The 20,702-nt window shown below is 34.9% G+C and overlaps 1 protein-coding gene across 1 annotated transcript in view; it reads right to left on the reverse strand.

Moving 5' to 3' along the window:
• spir (spire type actin nucleation factor) overlaps positions 1–18,277 on the reverse strand; it is a 75,930-nt gene extending 57,653 nt beyond the window's left edge. Inside the window, exons 1-2 of the mRNA XM_077439299.1 lie at positions 17,712–18,277; positions 3,963–4,006 (exon numbers count right to left, since the gene is read on the reverse strand). Of these exons, the coding sequence (XP_077295425.1) occupies positions 3,963–4,006; positions 17,712–18,030 (363 nt within the window). The 5' untranslated portion in view covers positions 18,031–18,277. The remainder of the gene's footprint in view (positions 1–3,962; positions 4,007–17,711) is intronic.
• Positions 18,278–20,702: the final 2,425 nt, after the last annotated feature.

A 20,702-nucleotide genomic window follows, 5' to 3' on the forward strand; every position in this document is an offset into this window, starting at 1 on the left:
ATAATTTGAGTAAAGAAAATGTGTATGGGCCTGTGTCAAATTACTTTGATTTATCGCCTCAATTTGGGGAGGCTGCGTAGAGAGCAAATTCAAACGCGGCGATGAATGCCAAACTCAACCGGTCTCAGTCAGCTCAAAATCGAGCGATCAAAAATGAAAAATGTACATTTTAAAGAGTGACGAAAGATTACAAGATTCCCCATAATATGGCAGCATTTAAAACTGTATAATATGCTAGCGTAATCGTCGGTTTTAAAAATGGTTGCCCTGGTCGTGTGTATGAAGCGATTTGCACTACATTTTGTGCACACACAATCAGATCGACAATTGAGATTCCCGTAGGCTGGGCTGAATAATGGGGATAATTACGTGTAGTTAACTGCGACTTCGCATTGTGATTCTTCTTCGTTTTTTTTTCCTTCCATTTTTGATATGATGGAAGTGTGTATTGTGAGAAATTCTCTGTTAACTGAACGTAATTGTTATTCGCTACTACACCGAGACGGACGATTAAAAAACATAATAATATGTCCAAATGAATATCATACCGTCTGATTACTTTCATATGCCAAAACTGGACTTTTCGCCGAACTGGCAGTTTCACATTCTCACATTTTGAAGCCTGATACATCTATATAATACAAATTCACATATTTATAGCAGAATGGATCACTATTAAAAAATAAGATGTGTCAATTAATTGCGATCAGTTTCTATAACATGCAATGTAATCAAAACTTTATGTAAGTCTATTTCATTAGTAATGTATGTATAGTAAATATAGAGGCAGACTTTTTTACTACTTTTGAATTTTAGAATTCGCTAGAAAATTAATTATAAGTACTTTAAAACAATAAAAAATCACAATCAATAGAAAAAACATCTGACTATTGATTCCAATACTCACTTTGAGCACAGCAATACTAGATTTTGAATTAAAGACCGCAAAAGCTAAAAATCTGTAAAAAGTGCGCATTTTTTTAAACGCTCATATCTCGTAAAGGAGACCCAAACAACAAAAATCATTATCATATTCGAATTCAGTGGGTCAAATTTAGTAAAGATTGGTTAGTCTCCGCTCTGGTAATTTTTTTTTGTTGCTCAGTGTAATTACATATGTACAATCGATATAATTGTTCCTTTTAAGTAAAAAATAATAATTTTTATTTTATAAATAACTAGCTGACCCCGGCATGCGTTGCAATGCCACAAAAACGCATGCAATTCCCGTTCCCGATCCCGTTTCTCGATGTGTTTCGATAAGTAAATGTTCCAGTTTCAAATTACTACGTAATAATCTAATTAAATTACAGTCATGATAATTTGTCGGAAAAACGCAGGCGGCAGGAACACATTTGAAATTATTCAATTGTTTGTTTATTTTACCCTAACAACGCAGGTGGCGATATGAACACATTTGAAATTATTGCGTTGCAATACCACTCGTTCCTGTTTTCTCGTTCCCGTTTTTGGGCGATTTTTTTACAAAAACCATCGCGGACATACACACAATAACCTATATAAGTTTCATCGCAATCGGTTGAATGGTATAGGAACGCATACGTGACAGACAAACAAACATTGATTTTTATATGTACATATATATAGATGAAATAAATCAATTGGTAATTTAATAATAGATATTATATAAAGGTGCATTTATACCAGCTCAAGCCGGCAACTGCACATAAACAGCAGTACGAGTAAAAACGTAAAGGAGGTATGTAAAAATATTGCCCAGTTCGGCCTCTGAAGTCGCATCTTTTTCACTCGTGCTAAAATTGCACTAATCACTACAGCCCGGACCCTGAGAGGGCTGTATATTGTTCAAATGTTGTAAATGCATTGTTAAAGGTTTGCCGAACCTTTTTTACAAAGGATTTACAACAATTATACAATAAACAGCACGCTTCCGGTCCTACCTCTACTAATCACCCTCCGCCCTTTAATACTATCCGATTAACTAACTACCTGACTATCCAATCCTTTTACTTTACCTACACATATCAATTTATTGATATGTGTAGGTAAAGTAAAAAAAAATTAGAAATGACACCAAGCAAAATTAATGACAGAATACATACATACTACATCTTTGGCATTAAAAAAACAACAATTTCACTTTTTAGTAGGTACATACAATCCTCTAGTTTTATAAAATTTTGGTAAAAACAAGAAACCAGACAGTGGAACTCACAAACAGGACATCAAAGAGTGCAAGAGGGGCGGCGGCCGGAAGAACGGGTCACGCGCGACCGCCACCCCAAACAAATGGAATCTCGATACCTGTGTGGGTTTCACATTTACACGGTCAGTAGTGTCGCTCTCGGCAACCCCGAGTTAAGTGCTTATATTCATGATGATTTCATCGATCGGGTTTCTTTATGGTCTAAAATAAAAAAACCTCCAAGTCATCCTGTTACCTTCGAAAGTTTTCGAAGCGTTTTTTGTACAAGTTTTTTATTATTTTGGGTACCACTTTCGGGGTGGTCAATTTTCTCACTCTCGCGCAACCCCCTCGGAGCGGTTCAAACGGGTTATGGTGGTGCACGCTTTAATATTTTGTACGTTCTTTGAATTTTTGTGTGAACTTATGACTTGCATTAAGACAAATAGTTGGGATTTTATAGCCGGAAGAGGTATGGCATGCACTGGTGCCTGGGAAAGCAATCATGGGTTAAGGGTGAAGGGCGTGCATAATGGGGCTTCGGTCAGCGACGTGTCTACTTGCATGCATATGTACATATATTAGACATATATTAGGTCCACAAATTCCGTGACAGTATATTATATGTATATATCTACATACATATATATTTCAAAAGTTATAAGGTATTACTAACAAGCTTCGACAGTCTATATTTGAAAACGTTTTTGTATGTATTCAACTTTTTTGCCTTCTTTAAAAGTATTATAAATTATTTTTCTTGCTTTTTTTCGTGTTGAAATTAAATAAAGTTTTAGTAACTTTAAGCCAAATTATTAATTCGTTTACTTCTTCTCTTTGTGTCCCATTATTATAATAAAGAACCAAATTTTAAATTGTTTGATAATATTTTGAACACAACATGATTTAAAACACATATTTAGTTATCATTTATGATACTTATCGAACAAAATTTTTGGTATATACTACTATCAATTTAAAACACTTTTGATAAAAAAATACATTGAGATTAATAAAAAATACGTTATTGTACATATGTATATATATGTATGTATGTAATAATGTGAATTAAAAATATTTAAGAATTTTATTATTAATAGTTATAAAACATATAATTTTATAACACTAATTACACGCAAATATAAAAAAAATCAAAAGCTAAAAGTAAAGACTCCCCATCCCCACTACAGCTATCAAAAATGTTATTAATAAAATCCTGGCTACTTTTATAAAAATATAAAATATGTTGTTACGTCAAAAAGAACTTCAATAATTGGCATGGATACTAATGAGATAATCTATAAAATAGATCAAAAATATGTATCAAAAATAAGTGGGAAAAAATATCTTATATAATATAATTTACTCGAGGATTAAAAAAATATATATATTTTTGTTTTATTTAAAAACAATTCTTTAATGCCGATAAATAATACCAATCTTCAGGTTAAAGTCTACCACCTACATGTTTTTTTCCCAAGATTACCGCATAATATAACATAATTCCAAGAGATAAGACAAGGTCGAATTCAAAGATAAATCGTGCCTAAATTGAATGTAACACAGATTATGAAAAAAAAATTCGGTCAAAATAAGAAATATGCAAAATTTGTGAAGGGAAATTCCTTAAATCGCATCAAAAGTCATTGAAACCATTAAATCGAAATTGAAAGCAGACACACGCTAGGAAAAGCCTTCAATCTATCGAATACATATTGACATTCATGCGATTTTACAACGTTTTCCGCTGCAAACGGCAATATAAAATATAATACGTATGTGAAAGTAAACATACCGTTTGTTCGGGAATAACCATGCTGGCACATCTTTTTTCCGAATCTGAAATCATAAAATAATATATTATTACGGGCATAGAATAATTTACGAGTGCAAAAAGGTCAAAGTGTGTCTAATAAAAATTCAATCTGCAACAAGATAAATCCATCCATCCATTATCGCTAGACAAAACAATCAAACTCTGATCATCCCAAATATGTATGTATATTTAGCAAACTATGTATGTATGTAGGTACGAGCATATGCGCTAGTCATACATGCATACATATGTATGTACATATATACAAATTGAACTAGTGAGGCTTCGTCTGTCGCTTTTAACTACGATATTTATAATACATAATAACGTATCGTGCTGAGCTGGGCAATTTCGCTTATTCCTAAAATATAAAAATAAATTTTAGAAACGAATATGCCGCGCACCAATTGATCACACCCCAAAACGAATGAATGAGTTACACAATTTGAATACGTAATGAAATATTGATTTAAAATTTTCATCAGATTAAATCAAAGGAAGTTGCAAGTATGATTAAATCGACCGTAAAAAAATTGTGTCGACTTTCTACAAAACTCTATAAATCATCACCTTTTGTAATTTTTTTTTTTTGCTTATGAATTACAATGAAAACGAATCTGTTTATGACCTTTTGAATTTGATTTTTTCTTATGGTTGCATTCAAACATATTACATATGGTACATTTGTATAGCGTTTCTTAAGTTTATGTATCATTTCGTTTACTACATACAATGGTACAAAAGTTATAAAGTGCATACTAAAATTAATGTGAGCTGACAATAATTTATATACATATTGCCAATTATCGATACTACTGTATTGGGGTTATTGACGCGTTGAAGTTAATCGGCAAATAATTTATCAAATTTTATCAAACAACTAAGCTGATATTTATCTGACAGCTTATAAATAATATTGAATTGTTTATTGTATGTATTAAATCAGCCTGGTTTTACAGAAATTGGAAATTTTACATGTGGATAACTAATCAAATTTTACAATTGTATCATTCGCCTATCTCAAATGACAATGTTAATCGGACAATATTAATTGATTTTTCAAAAAATTTACTAAATTCTACTCCAGTGGCTTTCAACCTTTCTAAGTTCAGCTTTAAGAGTAGAATACTACGAATACCTTATTCATTATTGGATTTAATTATATTTCCCAAATATGTAGATTTGAAATATAAATGGTGATTCAGGCTAAATTTTAACTCACCATAGGTAAAATTTTTATAAAATAAAATATAGTAATAGTGTATATTCTTGTCTATTTATATATTATTCTCATATTGGGATAACCTGTGAAGACACTGCTATATGTTTATTACAGTGAAGATAGGAAATATACAATTAGAAGTAGGGACAATTATGTACATACATATGTACATGAAATTAAAAATATTATATTGATTTTGATAAAATTACCGATTGTATGTAATTTTAAAAGCAGTCGAAAATAAATACGTATTATTTTTCATGCAAGGACGTATCAATTTTTTGATTTTGATTTTATAAGCTTTTTATTTTTGATTTATTATGATCATCCCACGTCTTAAGTATATTCTAATAGTTACTGATCCAGTGACGTCGTCTATTTTACACTTTTTTTGTTGTTGTTAAAATGTATAATAGTCGGTTTTAGTCATAATAGGGAAAAACTCAAAAAGCCATCGATCTTTGAAATCCATCAACACAGCCCCAATCCAATAATAACACCTGCTATATTAATAAAAGTGGTAACAATAGGATCTGCAGATAACAAAACGAGCCTAGCACGTATATACCATGCAACTAACACATGACGATTAATTAAACTTTCGTTCAGACCCAAATATGAAACAAGCTAAGAAGAGGTACATATGTAAAAAGCCATGTGAAACGTAAAGGAGGTATGTAAAAAAGTAAATAAAACGGTCGCAATGCTATTTCCCTTTCCTTCACATTCAAATATCGATCAATGGTGAAAATTATACATACACATACATAATATTTGTTTCTAATACTAAATCATTTCGGTCAAATTGGGATACCGATCTTTACCAATCATCATCATTTACAGCCATTCACCACCTACTGCTGGATAAAGGCCACACCAACACGCTTCCATTCATCTCCGTTTTGCGCAACTCTCATCCATATCACCACACACGTTTTTATAATTTCATCCACCCATCTTTTCAGCATTTTACATTCTCTCGAGTACCATTTCAGCACTTCTTTTGTCCATTCTTCTAGCTACGTGACCCGCCCATTATCATTTCAATCTCTTCACTCCCTCAACTATGTCAACCACCCTTGCCATACTTCTCTTTACTAAAATGTCGATAAAGATAAGTCCAAAGCGAAAGAACAAAACTGTATGTGTGCTATAACTTCACAACTCAGCCCGCCTTTGCTCTATAAAACGGCGAACAATTCGTGTAGGGCACGCTACGCCTAAGAACATTGGGGTGCATAAGACAATGCAACTTTTAAACTTTTAAACCACTAAATATATATTACTGTGCATGGCTTAAAGCGGACATCCTTAATATACGCCACTGGTACATATGTATGTATTTATATGTATGGAGTTCTAAATGAAGCACGAGGGACATAGACGAAAATCTCTACATTGCCTGCTCTCAAAGACAGCGGGCCACTCAATCCAGCCATGAAGAATTTCAGGTCATGAAAGCCATTCAAAGCGACGGTGAAATTAACGGAGGTGAGAAAGGGGGTGGAGAGGCTGACACACAAAATCCGAAAAGAGCACACAATCCAGGGATATCCAAAGCGAGTGAGTTTGGTCAACTTTTACTGATCGAAATGTTAACGAGCACCAGTCCTCCTCTCTCCTAGATCACACGCGCGCGTCTGTAATCTGTTATCATAACATAAAAAACTTTCCAGCCTAATTGCATTACTCGAGACTGACGTTTTATTTTTATCGACGCGGCCGCTATTACGTATACTCGTAATAAACAACAATAATAACGAAGCGTCCCGGATAGATAGATATAACGACAACTTTCGACCAAAAATTCCTTATTAGTTTACATACACGTACACGCTCTTGAATTATCTATAAAATCATCATATTTTTTCGTTTATATGAAACTGCGTTGATGGTCGTCTGGCCGGATTATATCCCTAGATAACCGTTTTTGTGATTACTCGGGCTCGTTGTCGCGTCTGGGTGTGTTGACGTTAAATTAACAATAACAAACTGCGGTAATTTGTGATTCTAACGCAGGGGTGGGCAGTTTTGAATAACGGGCGAGATTAGATTAAACAATAGTAAATTCTGAGAACTAGGGTTTCGGGTAAATGCCTATTTTGTGTGTACGCATAGAAATATTGTTTCCCACATAAAATATTCTGGAAGCATTTTCTTGATATTTTAATTACATATAAATTCAGTCAACTAGTGCTTTTTTGTTAGATTGTACCTATTAATTAAAATAGTGGGATTTTCTAACAATTAAACACATTTTTTCTACACTTATAGAACATCATCGACAATATATCACCGAAAATGAGCTGTATAATTACATATTACACTTTTATTCAGGATAATCATAGACGTTTACGATTCATTGAAACAATCAAAACAAATACTCTAAAACTGTTTAGCAAAAACTGCTTTAGTCAATATTAGTAGTTTTTAATCACACAGTGAAAAATAAAATATCTTGGAAAATCTTCATCATCCCTTATTTGTCCGCAAACGAGGTAAGATTTGCGACGCAACGTCACATAGCTGGTCGCTGCAAATGGAACCACGTTTATTTTTTTAGATCTGATTCCTAATATATGTCATCGCGATCCTTGGCAAAACTCACCCCCTGTGGTGTTTTCGGTGATATTTTATCCTTGTATCGACATAGGTTTGATAGTGATTCCCATAATTGAAGAATTGTAGGAGAAACTTGTCGAAGTAATGATATTAACAATGACACGCCTATCGAAACTGGAGTTCATCTAGGAGTGCCATGTCGCATTTTTTAATGTGTTCTTACCATTAAGCCTCCTTTTAAGTATTAAATATAAACCTTTCTTTTTAATATACGCTATGACAGGTCACCCTAAATCGTCTCGATAACTAACTGTGTACATATCCAAACACATTATACAGATATTAATTAGAAACTGAAAGCATGTGTATTGCTTGCAATAATCAACAAATTCAGAATAGCCGAATTCGCAAGGAAGGGGATGTCGATCTTATTGGAACCAACACAGAAGGGTACGCGGAAGGTTTTTTTTTTAGATAGTTTTCCACATATAAAAAAACCACTAACACGTTTGAGAAAGCCAGGCCAAAACTCACCCCCATGAGTGTTTTCTTGTATTAATATAGGTTTGACAGCGATAGCTAAGAATAGGGGCTCGGGTTCTATTTCCCAGGAAAGAGTGGTTGCCTATTGTCAATTTCTATTGTCAACCTTTTTTTTGCTCTCTAGCTTTGTAGGACAATAGAAATTGACAATAGGCATCCCCTCTTTCCTGGGAAATAGCACTCGAGCGCCTATCCTTAGTAATAATCAGATATCGGAGTTAGATGGATGTTTTTAAATAACAATAGTATTCAAAGAAAGAGGGCAAAAAAGCATTGTTTTTGCAAAAAAATGACAATCTTTAACCATTTTTTGTGCCATAAGCATCCATGGAACGCCGATCTTTGGTGACAATGATAACGGTGATTCCCATATTTGAAGAAATTTGTCGAAATAATAAGATCGTACGAATCAACAATGACATGAGGATTACCCAAGCATTCCGCGCCGTACGAATCAACAATGACATGAGGATTACCCAAGCATTCCGCGCCGTACGAATTAATGTGCCTTAAGTTAAACCAATTGGCAACAGGAGACCTTCGATCTAGATCTCGCCTAGACGCACTCAAGTCATCGAGAAAATCGAATAAATTTTTCGATTCCGGCCGGGATTTGAACCCACGACCTCTCTACCGGTAAACCGCTGTGGCATTGATAGTTTAAGTTAACGCTACAAACGTCTCACATAATGATGGAACAATCCAAACTACAATACCATAAAATTCCTACCAATCTTTTGGGAGGGCGGGGGGGGGGGATTCAATCGAGCATTCATCACTTACCGGAGCGAAGAGTGCAACGGCAGACAACGCCTTTTTGAAATCGACCACAAAATAAGATCGGAGATGTACACGACGAGCATAGATCCAGCAAAAGTGGGTAGGTCCACGGTGTAACGAACTGCGAGGGGGGTTCACACGGCCGACGAAGAACGTCAATGGCGTCCGCGTGATCTTGAATCCATCGAACCGTGAACCGACACAACAAACGCTCTTTTTTTTTTACACCGAACTCGAACGAGTAATTGCATGTTATACAATACGTACAATTTAATTTGTATGTCATGAGTATGTTGGTCACTCACTCGCTCACTGCTCACTACGAACATTGAATAATGATTACAGACGTTCAGTCATTCGAGTGCTTTCAATTTCAGCAATTACGTCAGGATGCAAACGTTTTTGCATACGTTTACATACATTGTAGGAGTGTGTCCCTCTTTAAGTCCATGCATTTTTAAGCAGTAACATATTTCTTAATAAGCTTTGCAACTTTTTCGCCATAGTAATTAAAGTGGTTAGAGGAACGTAATGACGTTTGGATACGACAAAAAAAAGGAGAGAAATATGAAGATTTTGTAGTTGAATTGACGTCGCTTCATGCTGTCACGCATTTTATGGCAAACATTTTAATGAAGTTCCTTTGAAACCGTGCATCTGTGTCTGTCTAATAGATGCCAAAGAGAGAATTGATAAAAATAATAATCCAATAGATATACATGAAATGCTATTTTCCGATCTAATGATTTTGAAACCAATTCCTTGCCCTTCGACAAACAAATTATTGATAGAAAGATGTTCATTAGAGACCCGTAGTTTTAGTATTTTGTAATTAGTTTTAGCAACAATGTGATTCTTTTAGATTATCTCATCATATCCGACACACATACTAACACACACACACATATTTTTGAAACCATGAAAGAATGATCACTGATCGATTCCGAGATAAAATCATCCAAAATTTTTGGGTCGAATTTTTGCATGATAACAACACTTCATCTATTGTTACTACGTACATAGATAAAGCAATACTATTATCTATATAAAGAATGTAAAACTATCAATAAATAGTAGTAAACAAAATATCGCACAAATAAGGATCTATTGTGCTAATTATTATCATTGTAAAGTATAATACGGCCAGAAGTATATCATAGCACGGTGGTTGCGTTAATGCTCAACACTGAGAGGTCATTGGGTTCGAGCCCTGGGTTGACCTCGATTGTAAATAATTTATTCGGAGTATTTCTGCAGTGCTGATGGTAAGACTAACATATTTGTCGCTCCAAGTCGATCACTTCCTATCAGAGTTTGCCAATTTATCTAATTTAATTGTTGAAACGGTTCCTCATCAAAATCCTACCTATTTGAATATGATTTCAAATTTATAATCTATAAATTTATAGTAAATTTCATGGTAAAATATAAATAATAATAATGCTAAAAATATAGGTCACTAATGATCACATAATACCCTTCATATTTTATTTTTGCTAAGCTTTGAAATGGGGCCACCTAAATATTTTCAACTTTATTAAAGACGTTTTACAGGTCAACGAAGTCAGTCCATAAAACTCTCAGCATGAGGCCACCACCCCCTCCTAAACCAATATAGTCTGAGATACACTTGCACCAAATCAACCGCAACTATATATACTAGCATATAGTTTTAATCATATAACATATATAACATATGAAACTACAGAGGAAAAATTGAAGTAGTGATTAGGCAAAATATATCATAGAACATTTATAGAATCAACCGAAAACTTCTTAGCAATTTTGCATTAGCATTAAGGCGCAAGCACACTGAATCGTACGCCGTGCACATGCTCATCGTTTCCAACTGGAAAAGGCGTTTCTTACAGTCAATGCTGATTCATACGATCTTATTATTTCGACAAGTTTCTCCTACATTTCTTCAAATATAGAAATCACCGTTATCTATTTCATACAATGCAAGGTATTATGTACATATATGTATGGGCTGTACTAATTATTGGATTGTGATTTTTTAATTCGAATGAGTACTATAATAGTCATGTGCTATACGACTAGATTAAGGCGCAAACACATTGAATCATACGGCACGCCATGCTTAGGTAGACTCCATCAGTGATGGGCGTATCATCGTGTCATTGTTGATTGGTATGATATTATTCTTTCGATAATTTTCTTCTACATTTCTTCAAATATGGGAATCACCGCTATCGATCACAATCAAACCTGCGTCAATACATACAAGGGGGGGAAAAAAATCACCGAAAACCAGACAATTTGCAGCATCCAAACCTGACCAAAATTGCCCTGCAAGAACATCTCCTACATTAACTAGTCAACTCAAATTCGCGAGCTACCGCGACACGTCGTTTTCGTGGGCGACGGGGCGTGACAGAGGCTTTAAAATTAGCCGAAACGGAAGTTGAAACAGAAAGGCGAGTACATACAACAATAACACACAATGGATGCGTGGGCTTGGACGGGCCTGGCCGCGGACCACGGTTAATATTCAGCAAGGGTGGCCTAATAAGGCTCGAGACCGGATTGGGAAGCGCTGATCGATGTTCGGTCCACTACTATACCAGCTGCAGCAGCCAACAATCCAACATCCGAGGAATGCACGAGAATCGGCCATTGTTTCTTTCGCGCTCGCACGCCTCCGGTTTCCCACACCTGCCTTCGCCTCTCGACTATACTATTATTGTATTTATATTATACATAGCATATACTAGCGCCTTTAGTCAGATAGAGTACATATTGAAAACAATAGGTTTAATCAAAATAAATATTGCACATCGGCAAACCACTTGGGAATAATCGTGATAAAGTTTGAGAACATGATAAGAATTTGACCCACTCCAAATTTTTTCTATTATTTATGTATATAAAACGCTTCGAAATGAACCCGATATTTGTACAAATATAATATATCGGTGTGTAATCTTATTTGTACGGAAAATAATTGAGCCATTCCGTGATTAAAGTGAATCATTACGTGATAAATTTGCATAAATAATAATTTTAGTTTTAGTCACCGCGGCATAATAAACGCGTTTATTGCAAGATAACTTTGCACGAGTGAACAAGCAAATATAATTAATATACATATGTATGTATGTATGTATGTATGTATGCATGTATGTACATATGTATATTACAGATCGTAACGATTTGACGACTCGCTTTATGTTACGAACTGTGTAATTACAGTCTAACGGACTTTACACTTACATTACAATTACAGTCTGTAAACAAACATTACACTTACACTCCGTGACAGTACCTTCCAAAATACACGAAATTTTAATAATAAATATCGAACCAAAGAGATCGTATCAATGTACAGACTAAACAAGTGTTTTTCAACCTGTATATCATCATTTACAGCCATTCGCCATCCATTGAAAGCATCTCCAACACGCTTCCATTCGTGTCCGTTTTGGGCAACATGCATCGATCTCATCCCACACATTTTTTCTAATTAAAACCCACCCACCTCCTCTCTGAGGCCTTCCTTGAACCCTTTCACATTCTCTTAGGTATCATCCGAGCACTTTTTTCGTCCATCTTTCGTACGTTCTTCTAGCTACGTAAACCGCCCATTATCATTTAAATCCATTTACCCTCCATATTATATAGCCCGGTATAGCTAGGTGGTTAAGTTAATGCTAAACACCGAGAGGTTCCCGGGTTCAAGCCCTGAATTGACCTAGATTGAAAATAATTTATTTGAAAGTATTTCTGTAGTACTAACTTACTGATATTTGTTTCGATTTCAAATTTACATATAAGTTTAATGCCGTCGCTAAGGGGCAATCCGTAATGCCATCATGGGAAAATATAAAAAAAATCATCTACCCTTGTCTTACTTATCACCCACTTATTCCGTTTTCTGTCTCACCTCGTTATGCCGAGCATACACTGTTCCATACTTATTTGAGTACATTGGACTTTGTTTCAAATTTTGGCGTTAAACATCCAAGTTTCACATCCATACGTCATCCCTGGCAAAATACATTGATCAAAGATCTTTTTCTTCAGACAAATGACAATTTTTGGATTTGAAAACGGCATTCATTCGCCCAAATGCACTCCATATTATTTCCATACGTCTTAATCATAACAATTAATTACAAAATCATATTATACAAACTGTTATTTAAAAATTACAAAAACATTTTAAAATTTTAAAATGAAAGCTCTGAGTCATGCACATGTCGTACACTCGTCAAATCTATCATACAAGTGATGAAACTAACTCCAATTAGTAAAGTAAGTACATATGTACATATTGCAAAAACATCTCAAACAATATACGATATATATGTAGGCCAACGTATACCACTTATCGAAGTATAATATGTGTACAATTGAATGTCTTTAAACAAATTGTAATGTTGGCACTAACGAATCAGTATTTGATTTTTAATATGTATATCCAACGATCATACGGAGAAGAATCAATATTGTACAATGAGAGGTCAAAAGTGGTCAGAATGAACTGTGAACTATGACATTTCCCGTTTCCAACTCGAGCTAGATCAGTACATACATATGTACATATGTGTTTGTATAATAATATCAAATTCGAAGTTGTAAAATTCCAAAGAATTTCAAAATCTTACACAGATAACAGAAATACATACATATAATGCGGTTCAAATTTAAATTTCGTTCTTTTATAATAGCCCAGATAATAAAAAATAAAAATAAATGATAAGTGAGACGTTAGCTCAGTGTTCTATGTATGTATGTATATCAAAATGCAAACATTTACCAAGACCAAATTGTTCTACGGCGTTGTTAAAGAGAGCGCAATAATGACGAATCGGTACGGATCCACGAACAATAAGATCGTATAATCGCGTCTAATAATAATATTGAAATTGGAGAATCGGAACAAAAAAAGTCCAAAGTTGTGTTACCCAACGAGATCGAGGACCGCGATGGTTGCGTCACGAAAGACGACGAGCAGTTTCACTGGCCTGATCTTGAATATTGGAAACACCTTGACACCCAACATTCACCGGTTGACACACATTGAACAGAAAAATTTTGTGGAACGAACACTATGCTGCGAATTTTCGATATTTGAGCTTTCATCCTCGATTTCTCACAATCGAAAGCAAATTCAATATCCGCGAGGAAAATTCGCAACAATGAGAGCTGATCTCAAACGGCCAGAATCAATGTTGTCTTGTCCAACTCCATTCCTCAACCTCTGATAACGTTTTTAAGAATTGTAGAGTACATCCTGGGAAGAATAGAATCAATCAATCTCTCCGCCAACAAACTATTTGTTATAGTTTGGCGGATTTATTTATATATTTGTAATATGTGTGTTTAAAATGAATAAATTTCTTTAAAAAAAAAAAAAAAAAATCGAAGCCGTCGCGATTGCAGTTAGACAGACTGTATTATATTACCTGTCGAATCAGTAAATAGATAAACGTTGATAACTAGAGATTGATAACAAAATGGATATGAATACTTAAATATTCGATCACAGATCCTTATCGTACCCCAAACTAACAAAAGTTGAAATTTAAACGTAAAAAATCACAAGCATCAAATAATTCTTTAGAAACCCAAACTGAAGAAAAAATGGAAAAGGGACTGAAATCAGACAAGAAGATGTAGCGATCAAAATGCAGCGTGTAATTCAAATTATACATCTACCCAAGATTTCTGAATAACACCTGGCTTCGAGCATCTATGTACAGACGAAAAAATGTTTCCAGTACATATTCCTATGTAGGAATAAATACTAGTCCTTATTAACCCTTTAAGTGCTACATCTTTTCTGTTGAAAGCCCGCCACGCTGAAAATTTCGCCAATATTTCCAACTAGAATTATTTAGAAATCCAGTTTTGAGTTTTGTAAAGGTGTGTTTAGACTCTCTTATATATGTATCTTGCAACAATATAAAATGAACAAAAGAAGTCTATCAATTTATGTATTTTTCCAAAACTAGTTCCATCTTCTTCATTGTTGTTAAAATATACATAATGCTCACAATATAAATACCGAGCCAAAATCTAAATTCTCAGAAGTTAGGGATTTCCATCGGGAAATTCTGATATGGTTATAAATTCAGACATTCCGGTGCCAACCAGTCTTTATAAACATTGACACGGATTATATAGTCCATGTTCAGTGCATATTTTTTTCAATGCTATCAAAAAACAGCGCCTATCGGCTTATTTCAGGCTCATGGAATTGTTGGCAAAACGCCGATCGGCATTGGTCATCAAATTTGAAACTAAAAAAAGTAATTCCTCACATAGAAGATTGAAAGCTGTCACATCTCACAGAATCCAAAGAATTAATCATACGAGACATCTCGTGTGAACAATTTGCGGCCGAGGTACATAAGTGATAAAGGCAGATCACACTTGCGGCTGACCACAACATCAGCATCTTGAAATCCAACACGAAACCTTGAAAATTAGACGTGCTAGGCAATGTCACCGCCGTTGCAACAAGTGTCATTGCACATCACGTGGCTCTCAAGCAGTTGATGCACGATGCACGGCTGATTGGATTCCTTCACCTTCGACGCCTCAATAACAGTTGGGATATTGAAATGGAAGAAGGGGGTTTAGTATGAAGTAGGGTAGGGTAGGCTAGGGTAGTGGGGTAGGGTAGGGGCGAGGTCGTTTCGCCATATTCGTATATCGATCGGAAGGACCTTGCGCTACCAACGCCTCCACACCCACCACCCCTTTCTAGCGAGCCGCGTGAAACTGCACCAAAGGCAACTTAGCACTCATCTGTTGCAATGTGGAATGGCGTTTGAAAGTGCATGCTGCCGAGTGAAACTTTACTATGCGGCAAGGATTGCATTTTTAGCATACATACGTGTGTATATATTTTGCATTTCGGTGATTTTCAAAGATAATAATAATTATACTAAGTATATACGTATGTATGTTTTTAAAATGCAAACACATATAAATTTGCATTTCCCGAGTTAATTGAAATAATTTCTAGGTCAGCGACTCGTTCGAGTTCAATTTAGTGCTCGTGTTCATTTGCTGAAATAACCCATCGACAATATTATGTATACTAGGGGGTGGTTCTCACACCCCACGCGTCTCTTCTGTGTGGTATTTTTTTTTATGTCCGCGTACTTTTTGGGTCACAAAATTTAATTATTGTATACTTTTGGTTAGAGCCTATCACAGGGGGGTCCGACCAAGTCGTTTGGCAAGTCAAATGATTTGATTTGTCTATTTGTGCTCTTTGTGGCAGTTTGTCAGGTAATCGTTTCGAATGTATTCTGTGAAAATAAAAACGATTCATACCTTTGTCATTCTGAGAAAGGTTTTACCTTTGGCATTGGAACAGCAAGTATTTGTTGAAAAATTACAGGTGTAAAACGACGTTGATTTCCAAACATTTCGACCTTTTCTTGCCCAACAAAGTTTTGGGAAAAACCTTATTAACTTCTATAAATTAATATTTTATTCTACTTGCATTTGAAATCAAGATTTGCAGTATGCTTTGACGAACTATGTATGTATTAAACTATTAACATTATAATACACAACTAAACTTTTTGATCATTGAATGACTATTCTAAGCCAAAAGTTAAAATTGATATTTTGTTCATAAAATTCATAAAACCTATTTGGAGTACACTCAGGGCCGCCGAGAGGGCGAGAAGCTGGGGTTCAAGTTCTAGGGCCCGGACTACTTGAGGGGCCCCGTGTTGGGACGTTCGACTGATCGGTATTGATATTTTATATTATTCTGCATAAAAATACATATATGTCTTTAATGCTAAATATTTATTATTTTTCGATCCGCGTCCATGTGAAATCTATACTTTCTTATTCGATTATTTTACAAACAGTATTTAACATATAGGTATTTTCCTAATAGTTCTGATAGATTTTTCGCATATTAAAAATATATCTATAAGAATAAAAATTGTAGCTCTTATTGTTATTATATTCGCCTACATACATACATATATACATACATATATGAGTTATTTATATTTTAAAATTAAAAGTTAATTCATAAGTATACAGCCTTTAATTAATATTAAACTGGAACTCCATTAAAGTATTCACAAGCTATATTTTATATTTAATTAGCACGACATTATTTTACTATAACATTCAATATACATATATTTTTGTTAAATCTTGGCTAAAATGCATTGTATACATACATACATGATAATCGATTTTGTAACACATACAACTGGCATACCAATTTCACAACTGTGAAAAACCTTAGCACATACAGGTATAAATTGAGGTTTTTCACGGTTTTCCTAAGTATTATGCCCATGATACATTTTCAGGTGGAAAAAAATGAAATTCTTCATTGCGAGTGCGATAGTATTAAAACTTAGCTAATTCGATATAGTAAATAAACAGCAAGTGCGTATGTTAAAACAGATCGAGAAGAATCACACTAGTGCGACATTCGAATGCGCTCAGTTGCTAAGCAACGAATCAATTCTCCCGCGCTGACAGCCAAACAAAACACACCCTTACGTCGTCGCGCGCAAAGTTGAAAATCGCTCGGCGCGCCAATTTGCACTAATTTCGAATGAACGATTCTGGACCTAGAAATGTTTGTTTACAAATGTAATACCTACCCACTGAGAGTGTCGCGGTGCGCACGTGCACGGAGCCATCCTTGTGCAGCACCAGGTGCTCCAGCTGCAGGTGGGGGCTGGAGTCGGGGGCGCGGCGGGAGGGCAGAGGCACGGGGGCGGAGGCTCGCACGCTCACGGCCCCCTGGTGGAGCAGAGCCCAGGCGTGCTCCTCGCTGATGGGGGCGTTGAAGGCCTCCACGACCTGCTTCAGAGAGACGCATCCCGAGGAGTCTGCGCGGTGGCCGCTGCCGCCCTCGCCACCCCCGCCCACCCGTCTGCTGGACTTCATCTCGGAGACCGGAACACGATTAGCCGACATCCATCGCTCACCACCGGCCACCACCGACCACCACCGACCACCACGCGCACTGTTTCAGTCACAACACAAAACAAAAGACGAGCGGTTTTTTTTTATTTTACTTCATTTAATTACATTTTCAATTCTAACTATCTATTCAAATTGACCAATGAGAGCGTTCAATTCGCGAGGGGGTGGGGCGCACTGTTCGCTGATTGGCCGACGCGCGCAATACACAACCACACAATCCGCACTCTGACGTGCGACTGGCGAATGCTCGGCGTCAAAGCCTTCCGCCCCCTTCCTCCGCGTGTCTTGCTCCCCCTCCACGTTTGCTTCGTCCCTTTCCGCTCCCTCTGCGCATTTCATCTGATATGCTTCAGCTGAAAGCCGCTCTGATTATCTATGCGATTGTATTTATTTAATATATACATGTATTATTGACGTCGTTGATATGATAATTAATTAGATGCGTTAATTAAAAACAGCGATGTTCAAATTAAATTAATGATTTGTATCAAAGTTTTATGTCTTTCTCACAGACACTAAAATTGAACTTACGGCCAAAAATTTCGAACTGAAAATGTATTTTTTTTAGTCGAGGATTTTAAGCCTTACTTTTACTTTTTATTTACTTTTTAAAACTCGTACATACATACATATGTACATGTATGTAAATGTACCATTTTGATTTATAGCCATTTGATTAAGCCATTATTTCGATAAAATAAACTTCTTTATATTAATATTCCTGAAATCGAAATCTCTGTATATTGATTACATCGCTTTTTCCTACCTGATAATAATTGGACAGGCTAGGGATCGGACACTATGTATTGTTTATTTCTATTTTTAACAAGCTTTTTCGCTCTTTTGATTTGAACACTTGATGGAATGGTCTTTTATTTTCAATTGCCCGGAAGACTAGTATACTGATAAGTGATAATTGGGCATATATCGTAATGTACATTTTAGCAGCGGTCGCCAACCTTCCGGTCACCAATAACACTATATTCATAATTTCAAAAGCCACGTAACATTAATGTGAATTTTACTTTTTACTATACGTAGTGACAATAGATGAAGTTTTGTGATCATGCGAAAATTCTAACTCGAAATTTTTGATCCGAAACCTTCAATCTTATTCATATGAAATGCACCTGCATCTCTAATATAATTTCGAAAGAGACTTTGTATGTATGTATGTTTGTTTGGGTCTTAGATTCCGTGACGTTCAATTTAATAAAAAAAAAAAACAAATGAATATTCAAATAAATAAATTTAAATAAAATTAAACTATTCAAATAAATTTAATAAAATGTTTACTATTAGATTGGCTATTTACTATTGTTTAAGCGGTTTATATTACAAATACCGAGCGAAGCCGGGTAAAACACTAGTATTTAATATAGCAAATTTATAAATACCACAATAGCTTTCAAATGTTGTTTAATTTTAACCAGGACTGTGGAGTCGGATCAAAATTTACCGAATTTCCAAACTCCAACTCCAACTTGAACGATTTTGATAAAATCGACTTTTCTTGCCAACGTATAAAATTGTCAGTAACAAAAATAATAGCGATTTTCAAAATATAAAAAATTAATGGAATTATAGAAATCGTTAAAAATTGACATGACAATTTATTGAATTGGTAATAATATAGGTATAAATAAAAAGTAAGTACATACATTAATTGTGTATATGTATGAATTTCATTCACAAATAAATGAATACGAAAAATGAGAATAAAAAAAGTACGAGACTGACGAAACAATTGGTTTTGACCACAAAAGATTAAAATATCTGCAATTCAACGATTTTACTTATAATTTAAATTAAAATCATGATTTCTATAGAGAAATTATTAAATTTAAATTTTTTATTGGATTTACTCCAATAAAATTAGAGACTCTTGTTGACGCATACCATAATATTATTTATTGAAAAAAAAAAAAGAAGTCGGAGTCGGTTGATTTTTTTACGACTCTGATTCCGCTTGAAATGCTATGATTTCACAACTCCGACTCCGAATCCACAGCCCTGATTATAACAACATTATTAAGTTTAGTTTAATTATTACTAAATAATGTCTATTTTATTTACACATTTTTAATATTTCCTGTTTTATTGAGTTGTTGATTTTTGGCTCCAATGACGTTACTACCTATATAAAAAGAAGAGCCGTTTTTATTTCAAACCAAGATCGGCAACGAGTTTTAATTACTGTCATAAATAAAAATATCTTTTTGCACAAATATGTATATGTTTTTGAAAATTGAATCAAAATTTACAACCTAAAACGATATTCTCTCGCATATCCCGTTTCCAGGACAGTTCAGTGGAAAGAGGATACTTCTTCCAGTACAGTTCATGAATTTGTTGCAGAATAAAGGCGGAAATTGTCACTAAGAATTTTAGAATATGTATTGCCATATAAGAAAATGCAAATAATCTCCAGATTTATCTTTGGGCCACCAATAGTTCGCGTACTACCGGCTGGCGACCGCTGCTAATCATTAGGGTACATCGAAAACTGCGAATTTTCTCACTTGGAAACAACTCAAGTTCAAAAAGACGTTCTGTATCGTGAGGAATAAGTTAAAAATAATTAAAAAAAAATTTGCACTGCCTCCAGCCAATTAATGTTTGTGAAAATCGTAAATTTTTCAAGCACCGCCTGAATATTTCTT

The sequence above is a fragment of the Arctopsyche grandis genome, chromosome 10 (assembly GCF_051622035.1).
Source record: "Arctopsyche grandis isolate Sample6627 chromosome 10, ASM5162203v2, whole genome shotgun sequence".
In the NCBI taxonomy this organism is placed as follows: domain Eukaryota; kingdom Metazoa; phylum Arthropoda; class Insecta; order Trichoptera; family Hydropsychidae; genus Arctopsyche; species Arctopsyche grandis.